We start from the raw sequence: 15,426 nt of genomic DNA on the forward strand, positions 1-15,426 counted from the left end.
GCTGTTTTGGGTGATCATGTCACATGACCTAGATTTGTATCTTTATTTTAAGTATTTTCCAGAAATGAGAATTACACCAAAAATGCAGCAATTGTCTGAGGATGGTGCTGCACCATCTGACATAAAATGGGACAGTTTGATGAAAAAGCTTGAAATGAAAGGTTAAAATCCAAGTCATGTGACAAAACACAGGGCCCTTAAGCATAACATATAAAATGCTAAGAAATACTGTAGACTGACTGTGTACGATATAACCAGTCATTATACAAGATGATGCCAAGTATGCATGTTGATCGATCTATAAAGATCCAATCTATTAGAGGCTGATGGAATGCTAGAAAATGCCGGAGGAGAACAACAGTATCGTCTGTGTCTTCTATTCTAAAATATCACTATAGTCCTCCTACATTAGCGTCTTGTGTCTGAACCCTGCTACACTGTGTACATCTCCACCCACCTGTCCCAGGAGTGCTCTGAGCTATGCTCTCATAAGTGCTACTAGATTTCAGCTTGGCCTGTAGGGCTTTCTCTGCCTTCGAAGGCGTGTCCGGTCCCCCGGCATTCTTGCTTGCGGCAGCCCGCTTGGCGTCCAGCTTCTTCTGCCGGCAGGACTTGGCAGGCTCGGAGAGCATGCGGATCTGGCGGCGGAAGGCATTGAGCACCTGGATGGCGCCCGTCTTGATCTTCTCCTGCTGGCCCTCTGCACTGCCAAATTCATCCGTTGGCGAGGCCTTGTAAAGGGGCAGCACATGGAGCTGCTCGTCCTCCGGAATCTTCCCGATCTGGCGGTTGTCCTCCTTGGTTAGCGTGCACACCTGGGATAGATGGTGGGTGGGAAGAGACAAGCTTGAGGGCTCTGTTTGCTTTTTACAAATGCTTTGACTAGTGTTATTTTATTTACATCTGAATATCCACTGGGCAGAGGCATCTTCTGATTAGTGCAGTATTTTTTTGTTTGTTTGTTTTCTTTAGCAAATTCAAACATTTGATACTGTGTTGACATTTTGCTCTGTCATATTTAGATGTTGGCTTACCACAGTGCTGCCCCCCTGCATGTTGTGGAGGTCTCTGTGAGCGTGAGCGCAGAAGTCCATACAGGCGGTGACCCCGGAGAACGGTCGCCCCTCCCCCTTTCCCAGACGGCAGTCTGGCGCCCTTTGCTCATGTTCCACCTGTGGATGAACAATATGGGAGTTAGTCACTGTCTGCAGACAGGTGGCGTCATTCCTCAGGCGAGTCACTGTACTAGTGTAGATAAGTGGTTCTATCTGGCGTTAAGAGAATGTGGGTTATTGGGTTAAGTACCAGTATGTCACAGAAATACCAGGTTTGTGTTCAGTTGAAAATGTTTTGAAAAATGGAGGTACAACTTGAACTTGTCCAATGAACACACAGATTTTCGTCTGTGGTTGCAAAACATTATGCTACGGCGTGCCCAACTGAACCCGACCCTCGGTGCAAAGAGAAGACATGGATTCCATTAGGGTTTATGTTACGAGCATAAAAATCAGTCTCACTAAATGAAACTAATCACTGTTCAAGCTAATAAATAATTTCACTTAAATGCTCCTGTTGGGAATGTGGCCCCTTTAAATGAATCCTGGGCAGGATTTTTTTTAAAGCTTGTGTTGAGTTGTTAATGTTGATTTAATGTTATACATGTAAAATGGCAGTACTATACATGGACGCTGCCCAGAAATCCTTACCTGGTTTTGATAGGCATCTGGTGCCAGGGTTTTGTATGTGGGGGCCATTAGGGTTGCCAGATTCTGAAGATTTTGCTCCAGCCTTTCTTCCTGATAGAGAAGCAAAACACATTATTTCAGTGTAGCTTTGTTTTGATGACTGGCAATGCATAATTAGAGTAACAGTAAATAAATATGTTTATTAATACAGTATGTACTGTATGCTTCACCTCTTTCGGGTCGTCCCCAGTTAGCTTGAATTTGCGTGGGATTTTGCTCCTTGCAAACTTGCAGCCGTTGTAGTACATGCTCCAGGAACAGCCGAAGGAGAAGGAAGCGCCACAGGCCTCTGGGTCCAGCCCCTGGCACGCACACGTCCTCCTAAACAACAAGGATGAGAGGAATAACTCTGTTATATAATTATACTGAACACAAATATAAAAGCAGCATGCAACAATTTAAACTATTTTACTGAGTTATAGTTGTTATATAGAAATCAGCCAATTGAAATAAATTCATTAGACCCTAATCTATGGATTTCACATGGGTGGGCCTGGGAGGGCATAGGCCCAGCCAATCAGAATGTTTTTCCCCACAAAAGGGCTTTATTACAGACAGAAATGACCCTCAGTTTTATCAGCTGCCCGGCTGGCCTCAGATGATCCTGCAGGTGAAGAAGCCGGGTGTGGAGGTCCTGGGCTGGCATGGTTACACGTGGTCTGCGGTTGTAAGGCCGGTTGGACATACTGCCAAATTCTCCAAATGACGTTGGAGGCAGCTTAAGGTCGAGAAATCAACATTCAATTCTCTGGCAACAGCTCTGGTGGACATTCCTGCAGTCAGCATGCTAATTGCACGCTCCCTCAAAACTAGAGACATCAGTGGCATTGTCTTGTGTGACAAAACTGCACATTTTAGAGTTGCCTTTTATTGAGTTGACTTTTATACCCAGAACAAGGTGCACCTGTGTAAAGATAATGCTGTTTATTCAGCTTCTTGATATGCCACACCTGATGGATGAATTATCTTCGCAAGGGAGAAATGCTCACAAATGGGGACGTAAAGAAATTTGAGCAATTACTTTTGAGAAATACGACTTTTGTGCATATGGAACATTTATGGGATCTTTTATTTCAGCTCATGAAACCAACACTTCACATTAACATTTTTGTTCAGCATATTTGTTGGGAGCTTATATTTGTCCTATTTCACACATACAGTGTGTATTGGTAATGTGTTTCTTTGCAAATGCTAATTCTCCCTGAGACATCCTATGAGAGTGAGGTCATGGCCAATGTCTGCCATTATCAACCACGATCTTAGAGCAATTAAGCTAAAGTGCCTTGCTTCAAGGCACATCAACAGATTTTTCTCCTTGTCGTCTCTGGGATTCCAACTAGCAATGTTACGGTTATTGGCCCAATGCTCTAACCAATAGTCCATGCTATTGTACAAAAATATAAACGCAACATGTAAAGTGTTTGTAAAAATCCCAGAAATGTTCCATATGCACAAAAAGCTTATTTCTCTCAAATGCTGTGTACAATTAAAACAATTATCTGTTAGTGAGCATTATCTGTTAGTGAGCATTTCCCCTTTGGCAAGGTAATTCATCCACCTGACAGGTGTGGCATATCAAGAAGCTGATTAAACAGCATGATCATTACACAGGTGCACCTTGTGCTGGGGACAATAAAAGGCCAATCTAAAATGTGCAGTTTTGTCACACAACACAATGCCACAGATGTCTCAAGTTGAAGGAGCGTGCAATTAGCATGCTGACTGCTGGAATGTCAAAAAGAGCTGATTCCACAGAATTTAATGTTGATTTCTCTTGAATGTTGTTTTCTCTACCATAAGCCGCCTCCAACGTCGTTTTAGAGATTTGGGCAGTACGTCCAACAGTCCTCACAGCCGCAAAACACGTGTAACCAAGCCAGCCCAGGACCTCCACATCCGGCATCATCACCTGCGGGATCATCTGAGGGTGGGGGGGGGGGAGTATCTCTGTCTGGTTCTGGCTCCCCAGTGGGTGGGCCTATGCCTTCCCAGGCCCACCCATGGCTGCACCCATTACCCAGTCATGTGAAATCCATAGATTAGGGCCTAAGGATTTTATTTCAAATGACTGATGTTTTTCTATGAAATGTAACTCAGTAAAATCTTTAGAAATTGTTGCATTTATACCCCTGGCACGCACACGTCCTCCTTAACAAGGACAAGAGGAACAACTCCTTTATATCAGGCACACATCCTCCTTAACAACAAGGACAAGGGGAACAACTCCTTTATATCAGGCACACGTCCTCCTTAACAAGGACGAGAGGAACAACTTCTTTATATCAGGCACACATCCTCCTTAACAAGGACAAGAGGAACAACTCCTTTATATCAGACACACGTCCTCCTTAACAACAAGGACAAGGGGAACAACTCCTTTATATCAGGCACACATCCTCCTTAACAAGGACAAGAGGAACAACTCCTTTATATCAGGCACACGTCCTCCTTAACAAGGACAAGAGGAACAACTCCTTTATATCAGGCACACATCCTCCTTAACAAGGACAAGAGGAACAACTCCTTTATATCAGACACATATACTCCTTAACAAGGACAAGAGGAACAACTCCTTTATATCAGGCACACGTCCTCCTTAACAAGGACAAGAGGAACAACTCCTTTATATCAGGCACACGTCCTCCTTAACAAGGACAAGAGGAACAACTCCTTTATATCAGGCACACGTCCTCCTTAACAAGGACAAGAGGAACAACTCCTTTATATCAGGCACACGTCCTCCTTAACAAGGACAAGAGGAACAACTCCTTTATATCAGACACATATACTCCTTAACAACAAGGACAAGGGGAACAACTCCTTTATATCAGGCACACGTCCTCCTTAACAAGGACGAGAGGAACAACTCCTTTATTTCAGACACATGTACTCCTTAACAACAAGGATGAGGGGAATAACTCCTTTATATCAGGCACATGTACTCTTTAACAACAAGGACAAGAGGAACAACTCATTGAATGCTATTCATAAAACTCCATGCTAGATTTACCAAGTGCTCCCTCCTAGAAGTACATTTGTCAAAACCATTAATCAACACCTACTATGTATTGTCATAGGCTTGGTTTAAATCCTGTGTATAAACATTTAATCAAACACATTCCTGTGAATTTATACATTTCCAAATACCAGGTGGTACGATTACCATTCCAAAAAAAGGTTTATTACGTACAGTTGAAGTCGGATGTTTACATACACATTAGCCAAATACATTTAAGCTCAGTTTTTCACAATTCCTGACATTTAATCAAATAAAACATTTCAGGTACACCCCCAATTGACTCAAATTGTGTCAATTAGCCTATCAGAAGCTTCTAAAGCCATGACATAATTTTCTGGAATTTTCCAAGCTGTTTAAAGGCACAGTCAACTTAGTGTATGTAAACTTCTGACCCACTGGATTTGTGATACAGTGAAATAATCGGTGTGTAAACAATTGTTCGAAAAATGACTTGTGCCATGCGCAAAGTAGAAGTCCTAACCGACTTGCCAAAACTATAGACATTTGTGGAGTGGTTGAAAAACTAGTTTTAAAATGACTCCAACCTAAGTGTATGTAAACTTCCGACTTCAACTGTATACTCCCAATATCTTAAGTCAAATATAATTGTAATTGTGAATATGTAAGTATGGATAATTGAGATTTATATAGGAGCTAATCATCGCTTCCCAGTGGGAAAGTGTAGTTTCGAGCACACAAAGAAACTCCTAGAACTTTTACTTATGAGTCAGCCTAGCAGTGAAAAATTACATTGGAAACCTGCAGTTAAGCCTGTCCGTCTTATGTCCCATGCCTATGTGAACAACATGGTAAAAGGAAAATAGCATGTCGATTTTGGCTAGCTGGGGGTGCATTCATAGTATACTACCGGCAGTTGTTTGATGACATGGTGAATGACATTACATCATGCTGAAACGGCACGCTATGCCATTACACATGCGTTCCTGTAGAGTGCAGACATTACTCCTCCTGTTTGAGCAGTTGAGACAGATTGAGACAGGTTGAGACAGATTGAGACAGGTTGAGACAGATTGAGACAGGTTGAGACAGATTGAGACAGGTTGAGACAGGTTGAGACAGATTGAGACAGATTGAGACAGGTTGAGACAAATTGAGACAGGTTGAGACAGATGGAGACAGATTGAGACAGATTGAGACAGATGGAGACAGATTGAGACAGATTGAGACAGATGGAGACAGATGGAGACAGGTTGAGACAGATTGAGACCGATTGAGACAGATGGAGACAGGTTGAGACAGATTGAGACAGGTTGAGACAGATGGAGACAGATGGAGACAGGTTGAGACAGATGGAGACAGGTTGAGACAGATTGAGACAGGTTGAGACATATGGAGACAGGTTGAGACAGATGGAGACAGGTTGAGACAGATGGAGACAGGTGGAGACAGATGGAGACAGGTTGAGACAGATTGAGACAGGTTGAGACAGATTGAGACAGGTTGAGACAGATGGAGACAGGTTGAGACAGGTTGAGACAGATTGAGACAGGTTGAGACAGATGGAGACAGGTTGAGACAGGTTGAGACAGATGGAGACAGGTTGAGACAGGTTGAGACAGATTAAGACAGGTTGAGACAGATTGAGACAGGTTGAGATAGGTTGAGACAGATGGAGACAGGTTGAGACAGATTGAGACAGGTTGAGACAGATTAAGACAGATGGAGACAGGTTGAGACAGGTTGAGAAAGATTGAGACAGATTGAGACAGGTTGAGACAGATTGAGACAGATTGAGACAGGTTGAGACAGATGGAGACAGGTTGAGACAGGTTGAGACAGATTGAGACAGGTTGAGACAGATGGAGACAGGTTGAGACAGGTTGAGACAGGTTGAGACAGATTGAGACAGATTGAGACAGGTTGAGACAGGTTGAGACAGATTGAGACAGGTTGAGACAGATTGAGACAGGTTGAGACAGATGGAGACAGGTTGAGACAGGTTGAGACAGATGGAGACAGGTTGAGACAGGTTGAGACAGATTAAGACAGGTTGAGACAGATTGAGACAGGTTGAGATAGGTTGAGACAGATGGAGACAGGTTGAGACAGGTTGAGACAGATTGAGACAGGTTGAGACAGATTAAGACAGATTGAGACAGGTTGAGACAGGTTGAGAAAGATTGAGACAGATTGAGACAGGTTGAGACAGATTGAGACAGGTTGAGATAGGTTGAGACAGATGGAGACAGGTTGAGACAGGTTGAGACAGATTGAGACAGGTTGAGACAGATTAAGACAGATGGAGACAGGTTGAGACAGGTTGAGAAAGATTGAGACATATTGAGACAGGTTGAGACAGATTGAGACAGATTGAGACAGGTTGAGACAGATGGAGACAGGTTGAGACAGGTTGAGACAGATTGAGACAGGTTGAGACAGATGGAGACAGGTTGAGACAGATTAAGACAGATGGAGACAGGTTGAGACAGGTTGAGAAAGATTGAGACAGATTGAGACAGGTTGAGACAGATTGAGACAGGTTGAGACAGGTTGAGACAGATTGAGACAGGTTGAGACAGATTAAGACAGATGGAGACAGGTTGAGACAGGTTGAGACAGGTTGAGAAAGATTGAGACAGATTGAGACAGGTTGAGACAGATTGAGACAGGTTGAGATAGGTTGAGACAGATGGAGACAGGTTGAGACAGGTTGAGACAGATTGAGACAGGTTGAGACAGATTAAGACAGATGGAGACAGGTTGAGACAGGTTGAGAAAGATTGAGACATATTGAGACAGGTTGAGACAGATTGAGACAGATTGAGACAGGTTGAGACAGATGGAGACAGGTTGAGACAGGTTGAGACAGATTGAGACAGGTTGAGACAGATGGAGACAGGTTGAGACAGGTTGAGACAGGTTGAGACAGATTAAGACAGATGGAGACAGGTTGAGACAGGTTGAGAAAGATTGAGACAGATTGAGACAGGTTGAGACAGATTGAGACAGATTGAGACAGGTTGAGACAGATGGAGACAGGTTGAGACAGGTTGAGACAGATTGAGACAGGTTGAGACAGATGGAGACAGGTTGAGACAGGTTGAGACAGGTTGAGACAGATTAAGACAGATGGAGACAGGTTGAGACAGGTTGAGAAAGATTGAGACAGATTGAGACAGGTTGAGACAGATTGAGACAGGTTGAGACAGATGGAGACAGGTTGAGACAGGTTGAGACAGATGGAGACAGATTGAGACAGATTGAGACAGGTTGAGACAGATTAAGACAGGTTGAGACAGATTGAGACAGATTAAGACAGGTTGAGACAGATTGAGACAGATTGAGACCGGTTGAGACAGATGGAGACATATTGAGACAGATTGAGACAGATGCTGCCAGTAGAATAGTTAATGCAGTCATTGTAGTTTTGGAATTGTTAGCTAGATTACTTGTTGGTTATTACTGCATTGTCGGAACTAGAAGCACAAGCATTTCGCTAACCTCGCATTAACATCTGCTAACCATGTGTATGTGTATGTGACAAATAACATTTTATTTGATTTGATTTTGTGTGCATTGACTAGAACAAGCTGTTCTACCTGACAGAGTGTAGCCACGTACACAGCGCTTTGGAGAACTAAATTAGTTAGCTATGTTATACATGGATTAGCCTGGTCCCAGATCTGTTTGTGTTGTCCTGGCAACTCCTGTGAATGGTCATTGTCATGCCAACAAATGACCATAGGAGTTGGCAAGACAGCACGAACAGATCTGAGACCAGGCTAGACACAGAGGGATAAAGCAATAGAATGTCTAACTGACTGAGTTTAGGATGATTCTGATGGACCAGCTTTGGGTCACAAACAACGCTATGACATGATAAGTGTGATCACTTCCTCTCATCAGGGGTTGGGTTGAATAGCCTTCAACTATCAATAATTCACCACCAGGTAACTCATCCCAGATAGGGTTTAGGGTATTGTAAAGTGAAGCTAACCAGGAGACAACAGAAGGGAGTGTGTGAATGAGCTGTTCTGTTCATTGGTATCAGGACCGGGACAAGCTGGCCTTTGATATTATGGTGTATCATCTGACCAAATGCCCAGCTAGTGTGTGTCATGCCTGGTCGTCAGTTAAGCAGGTATTGTTATTATATATCCCCTATCATAACTCTACTACCTTAGTTTGTTTTCAGGTATTATAATCAATTTGAAGTTGTACACTAAAACAAAATGATAAACGCAACATGCAACAATTTCTAAGGTTTTACAGTAACAGTTCATATAAGGGAATCAGTCAACGGAAATACATGAATTGAAATAATAAATATGCATCTGTTGGTCACAGACAGGCCTACCTTCATTTTAAACTGGTTGTACATTTGAATTAAAAACGTATTCTCCTGAGGTGGTCTTCCTGTTTTGAGTGTACTATTTTGCAGTGTACTGTATTTGCATAGCAGTAAGTAGCACAATGTGGTTGCAGTCCCCCTCAGTAATGTCTTGGATTATTGCACGTTTGTCCGTGTCAAACAAATAATATGACTAAAATTAGAAAAGGTTAAGAAAATGTGTGGGCTTGGTACAGCTGTCTAAACACATGTATGGTATGATTAGAATCAGGGGCGCAACTTTCATTTAAGAAGTGGGCGGTACACAATTTCTATATATTTTTTGTTGCCAGATGGATAAACTCTCCAAACAGTGTACCCCCGACCGCTCGGAGGCGCCCGCATCGTCCTAAAACACACCATTGCCTCGTTTAGGATCACATTCCAATGCTAAAACTGGGGGGGGGGGGTAACCCGTCCCCAGTGAACGTTGCACCCCTGATTAGAAATGACGATTTTAGAGGCAAAGGCCCTTACTCCTCGTTGATGGCACATCGTCGCTGGGTGAGGGCTCCGTGTCTCGTCAGAGTGTCGCTGAGCTCCATGTAGAGCTGGTCTGCCATGGTGGTGGGGATGCCGTCCCAGATCAGGATGATCACCACGATGCATGCCGCCTCGCACTTGTGGCGCTCCCGCTCACGCACCAGCACCAGGAGCTTCTCGTCCACGCTGCCGCGCCGGATCACCTGGAACACACCAATGTCTTGATTTATTTGATTTGATTGTAAATCTCATTGAGATGAAGTGCCTTTTTCCCAGAGGCATCTGGTCTGAGATCACAGAGAGATAGTACAGAAAAGATTCCCTTCAAATTACAATCTGGTGTGTTTTTACAATTGACCATTTTGCTCTAAATAGTAATCCTCGATTCTAATTTCGGCTATCCCAATTGGGTGGCAGGTGGCCTAGCGTTTAAAGCGTTGGGCCAGCAACCGAAAGGTCGCTGGTTCGAATACCCTAGTCGACAACGTGAACAATCTATCGATGTGCCCTTGATGAAGGAAAGGAACCTCTTATTAAGATGCCACCAACACCCATGACTTCAACTCTATTCTTAAACCAATAGTGTCTGATCAAAGTATGGAAGGTACACATTACAGCATCCCCAATTCAGAGTGATTCCTCCATATATTTAGAATTTAGTACCCTAATTTGCTCCAGAGGCGCTGTACTACTATGGCTGACCCTGTAAAACAACACATTTCCACACACCTATCTGGTGTGTGATAATCATTTAAAAAATGAATTTCGGAGATATTGTCATGCTTCATTCACACTTACCCATTTAGCAATGGGGCATCCCTGTGTACTCTTCCCTTCTTTACCTGTGTACACCACTTTTTCAATCCTGATGGCACTGCCAGTTAGCCCAGACCTTCAAAAGCAAGGATGATAGTTAGAGTAGATGCATGTGATATAGTAACAGAAGAGTGTACGGCAATAAAATGAGAATATGAACAACGTTTGTTAAGTGTGGGTGTAAATATGGGGTCTGTTCAGGAGTGTACAACGTTACAGAGCGTTCTGATTGTAACGTCTCCACATTAAATGTGATATATATGATATATGCCATGATATATATATATACACATACACATGATGACTGACAGGGGACTCTGTGTTGAAACCACAGTGCCTCCATCTTGGCACTCTCCCACCGTTGTAAATAATATTTTGGAAGCTTTAGAAATGCATTTATTAATATAGTAACAGAAGAGTGTACGGCAATAAACATTTTGTTTTTGTCATGTTTATTCTATTACAGACAACTTAATGCATACTTTTAAATTATATGATGTGACCTAAACATACAAATAAAAAAATAGAACATTTTCCTTAAATTATAATTTTTTAGAGTTCACTAATGTTACTGTCCCCACTACAACAACATAATTCTGTCCTTAAAACACTGTAGAATTCCATTCTTTCCTAATACAGCCTGCTCCTACTGGGGAGAACCAATATGGCATCAAAGCCTCTCAATAGCATCAGCAATCCAGGGCTTATGTACATCATTGGATATATGCCATTTAGCAGACACTGTTATCCAAAGCAGCATACATTCACACATTTTACGTACGGGTGGTCTCAGGAATCGAACCCATTATCCTGGCGTTGCAAGTGCCATGCTCTACCAACTGAGCTACAGAGGACCACAGTCACACAGCTACAGAGGATCACAAATGTAACAGGAATGGAACAAATACAGGCTTGATGCACGTATTCCCAGGTTAAATACTAACGTCATGATTTATATGCCACCATGTTGAATTCTGGTGAGTGGTATAATCAGGAAACTGTTACTGTAAGTATGGAGGTCATGTGACCAGAAAGTGATCCCAAAATGGCTCTGGTGTGAGAAAGGTTGAGTTGAAATGTTTGTTTGAAACCATGAAAAGTTCAGTAATTGTGCACAGAAATACCTGTTCCTATGGTTTATTTGCGTGTGAGAAAGCAACCGTTAAAATGTTTGTTTGAAACCATGAAAAGTTCAGTAATTGTGTATAGTAAAACCTGTTCCTTTGTATTATGTGGGATGACACGGGATAAAACAACCCACCTTGTCTCCATGATGTCACGGATGGCCTTGATATTCGGAGCGGAGCCCAGGTGAGTGTAATACGGCCCTTCGTCCTTCTCACTGATGGACTCTGTATCAAAACAAAGAAAGGCACAACCCCCCATACCCAAATTAGACATCAACCGACAAATAATCTCTGTGTGAAGACAGACATGAAATGTGACTCACCCATGCAGTGGCAGGAAGGGATATCATACTGGGTCTTGATAGGAGTATCCAATAGGTTTTTAATGGGAGTATCCAAGAGTTTCATGGGGGAATTCATAAAACTCTGGAGCAGGGGTTCCTGCTTGGGGGTGAAGTCTAGGTGGGGTCTTTTCAGCCCATTGGAGCCAGGGCGCCCCATCCCCATGTCCTCCATCCCACCCGACCCACCGTCCAGGTCCGCGTGGGTCGAGAGCACCGTCACAGCGCCAGACTGCTCCACCTTGACCTTGTTCGGTGACCTGATGACGAGGGACTTCCTGTCGAAGACTGGCGAAAGCTGATACTGTCTGAGAGTCTGCTCCATGGTGGCTAGGATGCTCCGCTGGGAGCTGCTCTGGCTCCGCTCACCGCAGCACGACGTCTGGGGCTGTGGATTGTACTCCTGCTTGACCTGGATGCCCCCCGCTACCATACCCATCTCCCGGCCCTGCTGTTGATGCTGCATCAAGGGCGGTGGTCCAGGCCCTTGGTGGTGAGGGTGTTCGAACCGCGGCCCATTCACCATCTTGATGGGCCGGACGCCGTGTTTGAAATCTACAGGGGTCTGTGGATGAGGGGGACCCAGAGACTCCCTCTCAGACTGCCTCTGTAGAAGATGCATCCGCAGGGCCGCGTGCCTCTGGAAGTCCCCCTGGGGGCCCCCGTGTCCCAGGGGTGGAGGCCCCCCCCTCTGGAACTGGGCGCAAGACTCCTGCTGATTCTGCTCCATTTTAGGATACATCTGCTGTTGCTGTGCAGACACCTGCTGGTTTAAAGCACCGTGTGGTAAGTGAGGTAGCGGTTGTGGGGGGGTCTGGGTAAGGGGGAAGTCCATGTGGTTGGGGTGTGGTTGTCGGAGGTGGGACGGCGGCTGCTGCTGGTGGGAGTATTGCTTGGGTCCGGGGCTTGGAGTGTACTGCCTCTGCTGTTGTTGTTGGTGCTGCTGTTGTTGTTGCTGCTTCATCTCCAGCTCCATCTCCATCTCCATGGTATTACTGCTGCTCTGTCTCCATGACGCCTGCTGGGACTGCTGTGCTTCGTTGGGCTGAGAGGGGTCTACAGGATTGTACCCAGGGTTGTTTCTCATCATAGACTGTATCTGCTGCTGGTGCCCAGGCTGGGGTTGACCACCCTGACCTCTGTAGCCTCCACCAGGGGATTTCAGCTTCTTCTCTAGCCTGATGTAGTCCTCCAGCTTGAGTTTGTTCAGCAGCTGTTGACCGTCCATCGTGCCCTGGTTGGGGTCCTGTGACTTTGGTGCGTTGACCGACTGCTGTCCGTCGTACTGAGATGGATGGGACAGCGGGCGCTGCTGCTGCTGTTGATGTTGTGGACGTTGTGGCGGCTGCAAAAAGCTAGGTGATAGTATTTCCTCTAGATCTGGGTCGCCTTCGCATAAGTGCTCTGGCTGCATGGGGGCTCGAAAACAATTCTCCCCTTGCTGCTGCTGTTGAGGAGGAGGAAGATTACACTGCTGCTGGTGCATGTGTTGTGTATGTGGCTGATGTTGAGGAGGAAGATTACACTGTTGTTGGTGCATGTGAGGTGGGCCTTTAGAGTCGGCCTGCTGCTGCCACTCTGGGGCAGTGTTGTGTTGGGCAGGAGATGCTTGGTGAGGCGACTGGGCCGGCCGCGGCTGCTGTTGCTGGTAGGCCCCTCCGGTGGGTCCTACGTCGAAGCTTTGTCCCCCCGTCTGGAACCTCCGTGCTGAGTCGGGCTCCAGCATCTGACCCCGGGAGTTTAGATCTATCCAGCCCATCTGGGAATTAGGGCAACCGGGATCTGCCCCTCCTCTCTGCTGTTGCTGGGTTGTGTCTTTCATCATCCCGTTTTGATGGGAGTGTTGGGGTCCAGGCTCACTGCTACTGGGCAGGGAAGCTGGGCCCATGGAGCCCTGGGGGCCCGTAGAGTCAGCTCCACAGGGGTTTCCTGTCTGCTGTTGCTGCATCCCATACTGTTGCTGCCGGCGCCTCCCCTCACTCTGCCCCATGCCTGGGCTGGGGAAAGGGCCGGGGCTGAACCCAATGGCCTCTTTTGTCTGCAGCGGAGTGCTCTGCTCTAGAGGGCTCGGGAAAGAGTTCTGATGGTTAAACTCCTGGTTAGGTTTCCTGTAAATGCCCTCTGTGTTGTTCTGATGTTGCGAGCCGTCAGCGGGCTGCTGTTGCGGGTGCTCTCCTCTGTAACTGTTAGAATACCCATTCACCATATACGGGGCGGCTGAGTTGTTATATCCATTGCTGCCTTGCCCTTTAGGGTCTGCTACCCCAGTCTGCTGCTGTTTCTCAGAGGCAGGCATCTGGGCTGAAATGGGAGGGAACCCTGAGGTAAGAGAGGTAGGTGACTGCGTCGTGGCATGTTCGGGCAGTTCAGGGAGTTCGTTGGTGAGTGAGCTAATGTCGTCGACCAACCCCACCTCCGGTTGAAACTCCTGCACGCCCGTCTGTGCTGCGATGGACACTTGTTCTGGGTAATACTGAGACAGAGTTTTCTCTAGAAGGTCACCAGGTGTGCCTTCAATGGAATTGGGGCTCACTGTAGCACCGTTAGCTATTTGCTTGTTCCTCGATAGTGAGAAAATATCCCCTCCATTTGAGAAAGTATTACAGTTTCTCTTATCCAGTCTTGTCCCATCGCAGTCAAACTCCCCAGGCTTTGTCAACTCTGGGAAATCGTCCATGATGTCCCCACCCTCCTTTTTGTCCCACATCTCCTCTCCATCCCCTCCATTAATCTCCAAATCCGATCTGAGTTTCTTGGCCTGGTGAAGGCCCAGTAAGGACTGGTCACAGAGCGCATGCTTCAGATCCCCACCATTGATCATGTTATAAGAGCCTTGGTCGAACAGTCCCTGCACTCCGGCAGGACTGCTGCAGTTCTCCCTGTGTCTCTTCATTGGGTTGATGACCCCTGCCACGGCCTTGTTGTAAAGGTTCCAGTTTCCATCCCCGTTGATCTGCTGATGGGCTCCTTCCGGTGACTGGGTGCCATTTTGGAGCTTGGCGGTGATCAGGTTGTCTGGTTGAGTGGCGGCGCTGAGTTGTGCTAGTATCAGACTTTCTTCCGTCTCCTGGCTGGCCTTTTCTGTTTCCATCTGGCCTGCTCTGAGTCCATCCACAGGGCTGCCCTCTGTGCGTCCTGCAGGGGAGACGGAGAGAGAGAGAGAGGTATTACTAACCATGAAATACAGAAACAACAGACGAACAGTCCCTTAAATGTGTAATCATAAGGTAAGATTACACATTTAAACAAAAAATGTGAATGGTGCATATAGCACTGATCTTGAATTAAGGTGGAAATGGGTATTTTATGATGATAGACTATTTTTATACAACCATCCTATGATTCGTCAAATGTAATCACTAGTTTCCACTTTCCCATAACATCACATTAGTTCGAAACGAAAGGGAAAAAACACACATTCTCTCCTAAATTGAATGGAATTGGATGTATTTATAAACACAGGACAAAACACATGTGGGCGGCGACACTTTGCATGTGGGCGGCGACACTTTGCATGTGGGCGGCGACACTTTGCATGGGGGCG

The 15,426-nt window shown here is 45.5% G+C and overlaps 1 protein-coding gene across 1 annotated transcript in view; it reads right to left on the minus strand.

The window, feature by feature from the left end:
• Positions 1–15,426, minus strand: part of tet2 (tet methylcytosine dioxygenase 2) — a 60,748-nt gene that overhangs the window by 5,906 nt on the left and 39,416 nt on the right. Inside the window, exons 2-9 of the mRNA XM_031815121.1 lie at positions 11,865–15,017; positions 11,676–11,766; positions 10,397–10,490; positions 9,593–9,801; positions 1,916–2,066; positions 1,707–1,796; positions 1,035–1,172; positions 458–815 (exon numbers count right to left, since the gene is read on the minus strand). Coding sequence (XP_031670981.1) covers positions 458–815; positions 1,035–1,172; positions 1,707–1,796; positions 1,916–2,066; positions 9,593–9,801; positions 10,397–10,490; positions 11,676–11,766; positions 11,865–14,973 — 4,240 coding nt within the window. The 5' untranslated portion in view covers positions 14,974–15,017. The remainder of the gene's footprint in view (positions 1–457; positions 816–1,034; positions 1,173–1,706; positions 1,797–1,915; positions 2,067–9,592; positions 9,802–10,396; positions 10,491–11,675; positions 11,767–11,864; positions 15,018–15,426) is intronic.

This window comes from Oncorhynchus kisutch, unplaced genomic scaffold, assembly GCF_002021735.2.
Source record: "Oncorhynchus kisutch isolate 150728-3 unplaced genomic scaffold, Okis_V2 Okis07a-Okis12b_hom, whole genome shotgun sequence".
Classification (NCBI taxonomy): domain Eukaryota; kingdom Metazoa; phylum Chordata; class Actinopteri; order Salmoniformes; family Salmonidae; genus Oncorhynchus; species Oncorhynchus kisutch.